This window comes from Lissotriton vulgaris, chromosome 1_2, assembly GCF_964263255.1.
Source record: "Lissotriton vulgaris chromosome 1_2, aLisVul1.2, whole genome shotgun sequence".
NCBI lineage: Eukaryota > Metazoa > Chordata > Amphibia > Caudata > Salamandridae > Lissotriton > Lissotriton vulgaris.
This window is the reverse complement of record NC_141686.1, coordinates 141,122,083-141,136,037: the sequence shown is the minus strand read 5'-3', so window position 1 is coordinate 141,136,037 and position 13,955 is coordinate 141,122,083. Positions and strand designations below refer to the sequence as shown.

Below are 13,955 nucleotides of genomic sequence, written 5' to 3'. Positions count from 1 at the left end.
TGGGAGGAAGGCGCTCTCACCACCTGACTCCCCTTGCCCACAGCCCCACACCACGATGGAATAGACTCACCACCGCGGGCCCGGGCCGGCAAGCTGGGCACCCAGGACACCCAGACCTGGCCAGACGTCTTCGTGGGCAGCCCCCGTGAGGATCGCTGCCGGGGATCTCCTGACGGCGTCGCTCCAATCCCCTCCACGCTGCCAATCTTCATTGGGAGAGGGCCACCCCGCCGCCCAATGGGGTATACTCACCTTGGTCGAAGGTAGGGCGCGGCGTAGCAGCCGCTGTGCCTACTCAATTTCCTGGGCCACACAGGCGGACCCGACTGGCCAGCCGCCCCGCCAAGCATCCACCAGCAGTGCCACTTCACAGTCCCAGCAGCACTCACAGTAGGCAGGAGCAGGCCACCCCCCAGATGCGGCCCGCAGGAGTCACCACCATCGGCCTGGGATGTATAAAATGGCTGCTGTCCTCCACAGGGCCGTCTGATCGACTACGCCAGCTCTCCCAGCCCACAGCTTCAGACCCATCCGCTCAAGGGCCCCTCGGCAAAGCCAGGCAGTGCGATCCGCCACCGGGCGCTCCTCCACAGGGCAGCCCCCTGGTGCTGAATGCAGGAGCGCCGCGCCACACTGCTACACCAGCACACCGTCGCCGGCCTTGAGAACCACGTCCCTGGCCAGGCGCGGCACGTCAGGCCCCGGCTCTGCCGACTCTAGTTAGGCCGCCCTCTCGCCGAACGTCGCCTCACCACACTCCGCGAGCCCCCAGAGAGATCGGGGGATCGCCAATCAACACCACAGCACCTCCGACAGCGGTAAGTGATTATGGGCGCTCAGGACAGGATAGGTGTACAGGATATATGCAGGCTGGCCGGAGCGAGCCGAAGACACAGCCGCCATCGTTGCCGGCCAAGCCACGCCCCTCAAATGCTTCTCTTTTTAAAACAAATGGTTGTGGAATTTCATTTGTGCGACCTTTTCTACTGTGAATGCACTGCTTAAATACTTTACATTGTGCCTATGATTTAAGCTGGACTACTTTGTGTCATGTTACCAGGAATTGAATGCAGGTTTATTATATTTGATTTATGTGACCTCTATAAGGTGGTGGCCTTAACCTTTGAGGTGGACACCCCAAATAATCATCCACTTTCCTACACCGATCAGCTGGAGCTACAAGATCAGCCCACCTGCAATTTGGAGGAAGGTTCTAAATCCCACAAAAATCACCTTGCAGCCACTACAAAGTACTGTTAAAAACAGAATGTGTGCAAACAGAAGAAGGGCAAAGGGAAAGTACATCATTAATAGTGAGGCAGTGGCATTTCCTTTTACTCCTCTGCATTTTGTGGAACACCAGCTTCAGGAGTGTTCTGTACAGATGTGGTTTGGATATTCTATAAAGCTGGGGTCATAGGCTGGCCTTGGACATTTAGGGATTGTTCACATTGTCTCAGCTGTCCCTTAATGGGGTAGCAAAATCTGAAGTACTAGGGGAAGAATTAATCAGGAGGACAGGAGAGATATAGCATCAGTGTTTAGTAAGGGTGTGATTGAGCAGCTTAGTCAGACATCTGCATACACTGCTACATACATCCTATTTCAGAATCTTAATGGCTGCAAAGACAAGTCATGGAAGGTACTCTCATGGAAGGTACTTTTGCCTTCAGTGTCTGGTATCTGTGCAGTCTGAAGAGAACATCTGTCTGTATCCGCAAATTGGTTCAGACTTATTTTCAACCACTTTATTTTCAGGTTTTACAAGAAATCATGGACATTTAAAAACGAGGAAAATCAAAAGAATGTGGGGTAACAAACAATAGTGGGAACATAAGCCCTTGGTCCATATGATATTGTTGAAGAAAATAAAAAATCTAACGATAATGTTGCAGAAATTGCATAATATATCATTAGGTGCACAGCTCCAATGTCCCCCGCTATTAAAAGTGGGAGTACAAGTCCAGTGCCGTCATTTCGGCCACCAAGATTTATAGGTTTGGCCAGCCCTTCGAGGTGACCTCTTCTTCCGATCGGGAGAGCTAGCAAATGCCAAAGATGGGTATGATTGGTGTCACCAAAGGTGGGATCCTACCTGCTCCCTGCACTCTTTACACATATGAGACGAAGGGGCACCAGGCCATCTCAACATTATTCATGATGTCATGAATCAATGCCGATGATCGTTCCGTAGTGTAGATTGACCACACCCGCTCCCAACACATCTTTATTGAAGGTGTTGTGGGAAGTTTTCATAATTGAGGTATGCTAAGTAGGAAATGAGAGATACATTTTCACATTGAGAAAGTAAGAGGTTAAATTCCCTGGGCTCCCAAATGACCAACGAGGACCATCTTGAGGCAGTGGGGGGAGACCGAGAAGTGTTATTAGCTATTTTTGGGTTTGGATCTTGTCCTACAAGGCTTGAATATGTGAGCAGGACCATCAAGTGTGGATCAGCATACTTCGTTCTGCACAACCCTTCCAGCAGATGGCTGTACCGTTTTACATGGCATGTAGGTATTTTCTAGTCAGTAATTTGTAGGCGCTAGCTGTGTTTACGAATATGTGACGATATTCTGCAATCCAACATCCCGCATACCATCACTCCGCAATTTTTATAAAGCGGGACTATTACTCAGCAAAACCATAATTCCAAAAACTTTTACAACGCATATGACTTTATCACGCATGCCATTACAACGCAAATGCATGTGTGCTAAAGTCATATACATTGTAAAAGTACATTTAAAAAAATATTTGTGTGTGTATATATATATATATATATATATATATATATATGTATATATACACACATTTTTTTATTAAATAAAAAGTTTATTCTTTTAATTTGCATTATTTATATTTTTATTTATTAATAATTTTTTTTAATTACCCTTTACACCCTAAAACTAATCCCACCCTGGTCCCTATAAATACCCCTGCACCCCATAATCATCATCCACCCTTACACCTTAAGATACCCCTACACCCTTAAAAACTAACCCATCTTAACCCTATAAATATACCCTGCACCCAAAATCCAAAACCTAGCCCTGAACCCTTAAAATACCCCTGTACCCCAAAACCCAAACCTAGCCCTGAACCCTAAAAATACCCCCTGTACCCCAAAACCCAAACCTTGCCCTGAATTCTAAAAATACCCCTGTACCCCAAAACCCAAACCTAGCCCTGAACCCTAAAAATATCCCTGTACCCCAAAACCCAAACTTAGCCCTGAACCCTAAAAATACCCCTGTACCCCAAAACGCAAACCTACCCCTGAACCCTAAAAATACCCTTTACCCAAAACCCAAACCTACCCCTGAACACTAAAAATACCCCTGTACTCCAAAACCCAAACCTACCCCTGAACCCTAAAAATACCCTATACCCCGAAACCCAAACCTACCCCTGAACCCTAAAAATACACCTGTACTCCAAAACCCAAACCTAGTCTAAGTATATAAAACAATTACAATCATATTACATCAATTGTCACAATGCTAAGATAACCAGTATTTGCGATGCAATAGGTCTTGCATTTAAATGACAATGCCTTTTATTTATCTGTTTTGATAACACATAAATAAATGGCATGGTCATTTACAATGCCAATAGCCCAAACTCTTATAAATGCAAGACCTATTTCATTTCAAAGAAGCAACCGCCATTGTCCCGGGCTGCTTGGAAAATGGAAGCGCTCATGGCGCACTGAATGTTACAGGAAAGCATGTTGTGGCTGCAGTAGGAGAAACTCTTTAAAGAAAATAGTGCTTACGGACTACTTAAGACATGCCGTGTAACAACCAAAGTAAAAGTCCTCATGGGAGGTTACAAATGAAGACAGGGCGGTACTAAGGTGGGACTAACAATCCTATTAACGAATCAGAAGCCAGAATTTATAAGGAACAATGACAAAAAACAAGGAAAAATATGGACGTAGAGTGGGTGGAGCGTCAAGTCCTTACTCGAATACAGCATGCCTCACAAAGCAGCACATGCGCTGCCCAGGGTCAATCAAAATACCAAAGGAACAAAAACCTCAGAAAAGGCCTTAGACGTGGACTCATTAAGGGTCCGCTATGTCACCTGGTTTATCTGTCATATTTTCTAGTATGGGCAGCTCAAGAATACTCACTGAGATAGGTGAGATAAAAATGTCCACTACAGTGGTTGAGAGAATAACATTTTAAAACAATAAAATCTTAATAGATGTCCTTATGCTGATTCATTAATCTCAGCTGTTTTTGTCCTAATATAAGCATAAATAGAGCATGTAACATACAATATCACGGGGAGTATCCAATATTGTACCGCTTTATAAACTCCCACAGAAAACCTTGATACTTATTAACATATTAACTGTGAATTTAACTGTCACTCAAAACACATTGACCCTTTAGCAGCCAAAGTGCAGGAAATTATCTGCTATGCTATGGCTTTCACTTCTATATGGCTACACGAAACTGCTGTGGCTGCCTATCTTCAGAACAGATAACACATCTTCCTCTTCAGATTTCCTGCTATTCCTCTTCTGGTCCCACCTGCCCAGACATGGAACCTCAACATTCTTGGGCCCTCCGTTTGAAGCTCTACACTCCTGCCCCCCTCTAGTTTCTCTCTTGGAAGGTGGCATTTCTGTTTGCCGTCTTTTGATGCAGATGGGTCATTGGGCCTCGGGCACTAACCTTGGAAGAACCTTTCTTCCAGATAGAAAGGAAAGGAATGGGGTTGTCCTCCCTACAAACCATAAACTCCTCCCTAACTTGGTCTCACAGGTCTACCTTAATCATTTGAACTGTTTTTTTTCTTCAACCTGACTCCGTTGCGGAACGGGTTCTCCATACTTTGGATTTTAGGAGAGCCATCATGTACTACATTTACCGAACTAAACAGTTTAGGAAGACACAACAGCTCTTTGTTGCTTTCTCCAAACCCCACCTGGGCCAGGCCGAAAATGTCCCAATATTTAACAAGCATTTGCAAATCAATAAGTCTCGCATTAGGAAAGTTTGAGCTATTGGTATTGTAAATGACACATTTTTTATTTGTGTTGGTTTTGAAAATAGCGAAAATAATTTACAATGCCAATAGTTATAACTTTTGCAAATGTGACACCTATAGCATTTGTAATGCAATGTGTTGTATTTACGTAACTTGATGTATTGATATTACAAATAACAATAGCTTTTCATTTTTTAAAAATAATTAATACTTAAATAAGTTATTGTAATTCATAATAGCAATAACTTAAACTTTTGTAAATAACATTTGTGAAGATTATGTTCATTGTATTTTATTGGGACAAAAATCTAAGAACAGAAGTGAAATATTAACAGTTAAAAGTACCTAGAAGTGGTCAACTTCATATTGTTGCCCAAAGAAATAAAAACAAAACCACCAGTTCACTTATAGATATGAAGCACAAAAAGTGATATTTGCCAAAAAATACATTGTATAATCAGCCCAACATGTACTGGCTTCTGTAGGTCAAGGAAGGCCACTCACACATGAGCGTGCTATTACAGATATAGGCGAATTTCTCCAGTTTTTAGTGTACAATGCATAATGTGCACATCAGGCGAGCAGAATGCCATGGGTAGGGTGACCAGATGTCCCGGATTTGCCAGAACAATGCAGGGCTTTCACCATCTGTCCTAGCAAATGTTACAAAATTCAGCACATATGTTTTTTAAAGAGGATCAATACAACAAAGAGAGGTGCAAGCTTCTATGTGCTACAGTGCAGGATTTACCACCATTCTTTTCAGAAAACAATGTAATGAACTCAGATGATGCTTTGAGTAAAAGTAGCACTTAATGTATTCCCCTCAATGCCTGGTCGTTTGTACAGTGTCTTGAGTCATTCTGTCCCCCATAGTTGATGTGAAACTGTAGTCCTACTTCTATGTTTGTGAAATGTTTTGTTTTTCAAATTATGATCACGATAGCCATGGGTCAGTATAGTAGGGAACTGCTGGACCTCTTCAACTAGGCTATCCCCAAACGGTACCCACAAACCGTGCGGCGAACACAGAAGCTCTACTCAACACACATGTCGTTGAAAACAACAGCTATACACCTCTGGCTTCACAAATCAAGCCTCGTGATGCCTTGTAGTTGTTCTCTCCAAAGAGCAATTTACGGAAGTTTCACACATCATTTGCTTTGCATAAATTATCCCGAAACCCCGACTGAGGCTGACGTATGAGTAAGGAAAAAATAGCAATCACGCGTCCCGTTCAAAACAAGCGCTCCAGGCAACTAATAAATGTAAGACATCCAAACGTGAACAAGCTCTTATCAACATCAGCTTTTCATTAAGCATTAGCCCGCCTGAGCAAAGCCGCCTAGCCCGCGGCACCCGAGAAGCTCGGCTGATGGCAGCGCGCATACATTTGCTGTCTGATTACAGGGCTGTAATTTCAACAGCTTGAGGTTGTGGAATCTGCCCATTGTTTTCATTTGCAGAACTTTCACACATGCAGGTGAGCTCGTAAGAATATTGGCTGCTCAAAATAGAGGGTTAATGGGGGGCAGAATGTAAACAAAGGAACATGTTTAATCCTTGTCAAACAGCGATTTACACGAATTCACTGGTGAAGCGACATATGCATTTGAAGTTTAATAAATGGAAAAACTCACACCAAAAAAAGCTGGTAGTGCGCCAATTTGTAAGACAAACTACACACGAAACCATCTGTCAATCAATGCATGTTTCCATGTTCCACCGCAGAGTGGGACGGCAGCAAGTGCAAACTTCTTACCGATGGTGAAGCTAAAGCCATTGATGCTGAACGTGGCGCTGCAGCACTTCTTGAAGCACTCCTTCCTGCTGCTCGCCTCTGTCATATTGGTGACCGCTGTGCCCTGCGACGGCAGTGACTGTCCCCTTCTCTGCGCGGGGATGGCAGTCAGCAGGAGCCCTGCGGGCGGTTGCGCCCACTCTCCAAATCGCGCATCTCCGGTGCTGTGAATCGTGCAGCGGCTGCGCGGCTGGCTCGAGTCGCCGAGTCTGTCACCGACTGCCACCCGCAGGGAAGCTGGAGTGCAGCAACTGCTCGGAGACCCCAGGAAAGTGCGCTCGGATGGCAATTAGTGCAGCGCGCACGATGTCATCGGGGCAACAGTGCGTCTGATGGAGCGGGAGGATGCTGCGCGAGCGTATGTTATTTGACAAACACAGCCCATGCCTTTGTAGTAAGCAGACACAGGAACACTGCAGGCATTAGGCCACATCGCTTCCCAGTTAGAAGGCAGGCTAAATTTAACACCTTAAATACGGCCATTGCACGTCGCGATCAAACACTGCAGAGGCCGTCATTGATGTTTTGTACACAATTCCACAAGCATTATTCAGAACCAACAAAAGGCCATTACACGAGCCAACAGTACAACTTTGTGGCTTTGCGATGTATTTTTCATATTTACAGCACAGTCTCGTGCACACAGGTACAAAAGAATGACAAGTAAACTCACCGCCGCAGCCCGGCTTCAACAGGAAGCCAGGCAACCTTTGTTGGGACGGGGGCGGGGCCGGAAAAATACAGGAAGCAGACAGAAGCCTACCCCGCGCTCCTGTGCCCGCCGGAAGATTTTCGTGTCAGCTAGCGGGGCTCCCGTGCTCGGGGAGAGCCCCGCGGCCCCAGCCTGTTGCCAAGAATGACCCGCTGGCTGCCGAGGGACACGCAAGAAGAACCTGATGAGTGGGGTGTGAGGGGGATGTGTGCACGTGTGTGAATATGCGTGTGTATGTATGCGTGTGTGTGTTAAAAGAGCCCTGTGACTGGTGGAGGGGAGGGGAGGAGGAGAGGGGGGTGTGCGCGCATGCGAGTGTCTGTGTGTGTGTGTGCGTGCGTGCATGTGTGTATGTGTGTGTTTGCGAACTTCAGGAAATCCGAGGCAGGGGATGTGCACGGCGCCGGCCTGGGCGTGCGTGCCCACAGAAACCAATCGCCGCTCGTGTTCGACCCCTGTCTCAGATTCTCAGGAAACGGGCAACAATAGTTGTCGAGCTAGACGCATGCTTCGCATGCGGACTCTAGCTCGACATAAAAAGGGCTCCCCGCTATACCCCGCAAACTATAGACCGATCAGTTTGATCGATGTCACACAAAAACTGTTTGCTCGGGTAATATTACAAGAAATCCAGGGCTGGCTGGAAGAAAATGACATCATTAGTCCCTATCAAGCAGGATTCAGGAAGAATACCTCCACACTGGACCAAGTATTCAGATTCCAACTAATTTCTTGGAAGACAGTATCAATGGGGGGTGGCAGCCTCTATTTGATATTCGTGGACCTGAAAACTGCTTTGTGGGTGGTTTTAAGAGATATGGGGATACCTTCCTATCTACTTGATATGCTGATCAAGCTGCATGATGACACCTATGCCCAAGTAAGATGTGGAAGGGGAGGAGAACCAACCAACAGGCTCCCAGTTGGCAGAGGTGTAAGACAGGGCTGTGTGCTTGCACCGACCCCGGTTTGCCTCTTTGTCAACCCACTAATCCCACTACTGGCAGAGGTCGTAAACAATGATGCCCCAAAGTTAGCAAACACCAAGGTGGCGGCATTGATGTTTGCTGACTATACCCTCCTCCTATCAAAGACATCGATGGGTATCCAGAGGCTATTGGACAGCTTTTCTGCATTTTGCAGTACTAGGGATCTGGCGATTAATACTTCCAAATTTAAATTTGATTGTCAATCCCCCTAAGGCAACACGCCCCAATCCGCAATTGAATGGGATGTTTTTGGAAAGGGTGTCCGTCTTTGAATATCTAGGCGTTACCCTATCAGAAGATATGCAGTGGACGCCCAAAATAGCCAAAGCTAAGCTATCCCAGATTGCTGGGAGCATAGCTAAAATGGCCAGGGAAACACCTTTTAAACCCATTGGTCCCGCGCTTGAAATGTACAGGGCGCAAGCACGGGGAGCCACACTGTATGGGGCGGAACTCTAGGGGCACTGTTCGTCCTCTTCTTTAGCGGTAATCGAGAACAGATTCCGAAGACAAATAATGGGTCTCCCAGCAGGCACCCCGCTAAACCCTTTGCGACTAGATTTGGGTATTTCGCTGATCGAAGATTAGATTGCCCTAAAACCCCTAAGCTTTTGGCGAAGACTCTGGGCAACCCCCGAACTAGTATCTTACGAGGCAGAAACGGACGAGCTTTTATCCAATCCGGGATTGCTGAAAAAGGTTCCTTGGTTCGCGCATTTGAAGCACGAGTGTGAAAAGCTCGGTAAACTAACTTTGTAGAGTACCCCAGAGGCTACTAGCCCCTTGGTCCCTCGAGCTCTATTACCTAGGACCTATCGCACCCAAAAGCTCGTAGCCATGCATACAAACCCAAACTGCGCTCCCTTACAACTCAGTTTCTTGCAGTGAAGGATAACTATGAGCTTGAAACCTGTATGGATGATATCCTTCCACAGGCAGCAAGGAAATTGTATTTCCAATTTAGATATAGCACCTTGCCTGTACGTGCTTTTACTAATAAATGGGCTGGGCAGAAAGAGGAAGCTTGTAACACACAAAAGGAAACATAATGTTTTATTTTTTTGCCCTGGGTATCAAAAAGCAAGGCGTTTCTGGTTACTACAAATTTGCCAGAATCTGGGGTTCGAGCATTGTAGAGAGGCATTTCGGGTCTTAAAATATGATACATCCAAACCCATTGTGTTAGCTGTTTCACGTTACTTAAATACAATGTGGCGAAGAAGATGGGCTTTTATTGAAAAGGTTAGACAATCATAAATTGCATACCGGCACTCACTTTTTAAATAATCGGATCAGTATGCGATTAGTTTTTCTTGAGATATTGACTTTAATTGATTTTGTATGTACAAGTATTCATGATGAATCCAATTTTATTGTAAATAGTTTATCTTTTACATTTATTAAAATATTGCTGCTATTGTCTACTTGTTTGCCGATTGCACTGTATTAACTAATATAATTGCTCCCTGTAGGCCCACTTTTTTGCCTCCCCTCCTCCCACCCGATCTATCCGGTAAAATCCCCTAATGTGAGTCATAATTAGAAATTGTAGCAATTTATGGAGTGTTGTAAAGAATCGTATGAATTTCTTATATATGTCTGTTATATTGTGTTTTGTGTACACTTTTTATGGTTCTAGTGACCGAAATAAAAGGTTCTGAAACGAGAAAAACAAAGGAAAGGCCCTATCCAAATCAGGCATTGCAAGATGGATCATCAAGTGCTAAAGCCAAGAGGATCTTTCCCATTACTCCTAGAGCCCACTCCACGTGGAAAAAAGGAGCCTCTATAGCCTTCTCTGAAACATTCTAAAAGCTGACTATTGCAAAACAGCTATCTGGGCCACACCACATAGTTTTACAAAACAGTGTGTGGATGTGCTAGCCTGCCAATGATGACCAAGCAGTACTCTGTACACTTTTTCAATCTACTGCAACTCCTACAGCCTAGCCACCGCTTTTAAGAGGACTGCTTTACAGTCTATGCACAGCATGTGTTTCTACAGCCACACATGCCTTGAATGGAAAATGGTACCTACCCAGTAAGCACCTGTTCATGGCATGTAGTACTGTTGACCCACATTCGCCCACCCTCATCCTGAGACTCCTGTGGCCGTTGCAGTGATTTTTCGATTTCACGTTACTCTTTTTTGCATAGGCATTTCTCTCTACATCGCTTCGCTTTATATTGCATCCTCACCCGCCATGCGGGAAAAACAATCTAACAATGGAGTCAATCATGTGCATTACCAGAAAAACTTCTTCCAAGAAAAACAAATTGAACACATCCGGCCCCAATACCAGATGGCAGGAGTATGCATTGCATGTGAATCTACAAACAGATGTTTACTGGGTAAGTAACATTTTCCTTGCTAGTGTTTTGTGGTCACACTAGGCTGGTCATACTGCTAAGCTGTTTCTTTTCCAGAAATAAGAGTATTGTTTACTGCAGTACTCTGACATAAATAAAAATTAAATGGGGGTGGAAGGAGGATGGCATGCTCCAACTGCAGCTTTGTACATACAATGAATGCACAATTTTGATATCTGCAGGTAGGTGTCTTGTACGGCTTGCTATCTACGACTTCAGATGAGTATCTACAATTAGTCCTTTTCTCTGGTTTCAGCTTCTTCACAAAGTTCTTGTGGCTGAGGTGAATGCCCTTCAGGGGATGGCAGCCATTGGACAGAGGCCATTGCTCATGGAGGTGAGGATTACAGAATGCTGAAATGTTATCTGTAAGAATAGATCACATATGTTTCTCGAAATAATCCTCTTTTAAATTATCCTCTTTATTAGTATGACACTGTTGATCTATTTCTTGTAGTACAAGACTTAGAAAATAGCAGTTAAAAAGCATAGCTCTTTAAACAGCTACCTTGGTTGACAGTTTTATAAATCTGAAACATAGCGAAAGGGTGCTACTAGAATTAACTTGAGACTTTTGAAAATCTAATCTTCACTTTTTTGGGTGATCTAGGAAATAAACACAATTCTGCAGTACGTGGTTGAAAGAAACAAGCTACGGCAATGTCTGTATGCTAAGAGACATGCACTTGAATCATGGCGCCAGCTTGTGGAGATTATACTGACTGCCTGCCCCCAGGACCTCATGCAAGCTGAAGACCGACAGTTGATTATTCGAGACCTTCTACAGGATGTTCACGACAAGGTGAGAATCACACATGCCAGGTACAATGGCAAACTATGTATTCTGCCCATTCTGTGAGGTACTTTTAGCAGTATTGTACATCTTTTTGGGGGCTCCATTTCTAGTTCCGATACTTCTCTTAAATTGATATTTGTTATGTTATGTTAGTATGAATTTGTAGAGCGCACGTTCACCCTGGGGTTTCTTGGCGCTGTGCACCGCTGGGGAACCCGTCCTGGCCATCCCTGTGAGATGGTCCCTATTGGGCATCCCCAAGGTGAAGCCAGGCATCCCCGGCAGCGATGGGGCCGTTGTGGAGATTAAGCAAGCTATTGCCCAGAGTTGCAGCGTGGGACCCATGGTTAGAGAGGCACAGAGGCGAGATTTATCGATCCCGCTGACATTGGTTCCGTACCCTGCCGCGTCAGGAATTGAACCCATCGGGCCGACCTCTTCTTCTGGGTCTGCCGCCTCTAACCGGTGAGCCACACTTCTTGTAAGAAAGTTTGCAGAAAGCACAATTTTGCAGCGTGAATATCAAGCATAAATCTCTCTTGGCTTCATTGTCAAAGTTCAGACTACTTTTGTGTGTGTGTTTGACTGTAAATAGGCACACTAAATCACATTCCCCTGGTCATTTGACTCCTATTTCCCCTACTGGGATTAATATTCTTCATAATTTCTGAATTGGTCAATTAGCTACAGGATATGAGGAGTGCAACAGGTTTGTGTCATTCTGTCCAGATTTATCAGGATAACTATAACACAGTTGTTAAAGGTATTTCCCAGTAAAAAGTATGGGAGTCGTTTCTTTTTCTAAGTGATATGTGGATGTATTGACAGGCTGGACTATTAATTCATTAAAAAGCTTCTAAAGTTATGGCTGACTATCCGTCAATGCTGGTTAGGATTAGAAGTGAGTACACCAGCATTCTCAAATCTAGTTATTTTAGATGAATTAAATTATTAAAATCACATCCAACGATTTGAGGATGATTGGCTAGCAAACAGAATGGATATGGGATGAACTAATTTCCCATTCTTTTTGTTTCAGCAGAAAAGCTCCTCTTTGCTGTAATAGTTAAATCTTATCACTTCCTGGAACAATCAGTCTGAGTTTTAAAGCAATGGCTTGCAAAATAATTGAAGAATAGAGGCATCAGGATGATGCAACTACAAAACAGATTTTTTTTAATGCTCCTTTTGTTGTTTGTCACACAAAGATACCTACTTTACAGATTGAATGCCCAAATAGGATTGTATGAGATTAAGATTCATACATATCCGCACATTCGAGGCAAGGATCATTGGTTCTACATTTTAAGATCCTCACTGATACTCACAAATGTAGACTATTTCTTCTAAGCATAGTGACTCGGAGAATGTGGTCAAGTACAGGGTGATATATATTTACTGATCTTGGACTCATCATTGCTTTTGTAACCATTGTCTCTCCCTTGAACACAGCAAGGCCTTGTTCGAGTATTATACCACCCTTTAGATGTGAGAGGATACTACGGTACGGGGTAGGTGACGATGGGTGCATCTTTCGATGCATCTGCAATCAGCTGTCGAGACGCAGGATGTTTTCAGTGAACAAGATCCCCTCACTGCTGAGGCAGGGCCCTCCGGGGTTCCAGCTCAGGAGCTGACGCCCAGCCCACCAACCGTTTTTGCAGCATCTCTGGGGGGGAGCGCCTTTGACATCAACACTGGTCGGGACAAAAACAAAATCAATTCTAAGGGTAGTTGTGAATACTACCCTTGCATAGAGCATCGGTCGGAAACCCACCCCACCCACAGAAACACCATAGTGCCAAGGAGGAGTACTGCTCTCGAACGAGTCTGCCATCCAGCCCAGAACACTTAAGGTAAAAAAACTCTGTGCCTTGTGTACCCCTGCTTTTGAGCTCCTATCGACACTCAGACAAGGGCTTGGTGCCGAATAGGCCTCCGAGGAAAGGACACTACCATGCCTCCACAACTGCAAAGGCCCACTGCCCACCTTGGGGCTGAAGTCTTGTGTCTAAACAACACTCAAGTACCAGGCCTTTGGCGCCAAGATAGAATTTTTCAGAGGCACCCATCCTCAAAAGGCTAGAGGAGGAGGATTTGGATGGGAGGCAGAAAAGGCTTTCCATCCACCTGGATACCGGGAGGATTTCTGTAAAGCCTCATGGACAAATCTCCAGTGCTACAATACCAAAGACTCATATTTGAAGAGGAAATCACTTTTGATGAACCATGGCACCTGGCAGCAAACGGACACAGCCCATAACACCTTCACCATTGCCA

The 13,955-nt window shown here is 44.8% G+C and overlaps 1 protein-coding gene across 1 annotated transcript in view; it reads left to right on the top strand.

Annotated features, from left to right (window-relative positions):
• NUP205 (nucleoporin 205) overlaps window positions 1–13,955 on the top strand; it is a 967,082-nt gene that overhangs the window by 732,447 nt on the left and 220,680 nt on the right. The window contains exons 27-28 of the mRNA XM_086952983.1: window positions 11,136–11,216; window positions 11,490–11,681. Of these exons, the coding sequence (XP_086809109.1) occupies window positions 11,136–11,216; window positions 11,490–11,681 (273 nt within the window). The remainder of the gene's footprint in view (window positions 1–11,135; window positions 11,217–11,489; window positions 11,682–13,955) is intronic.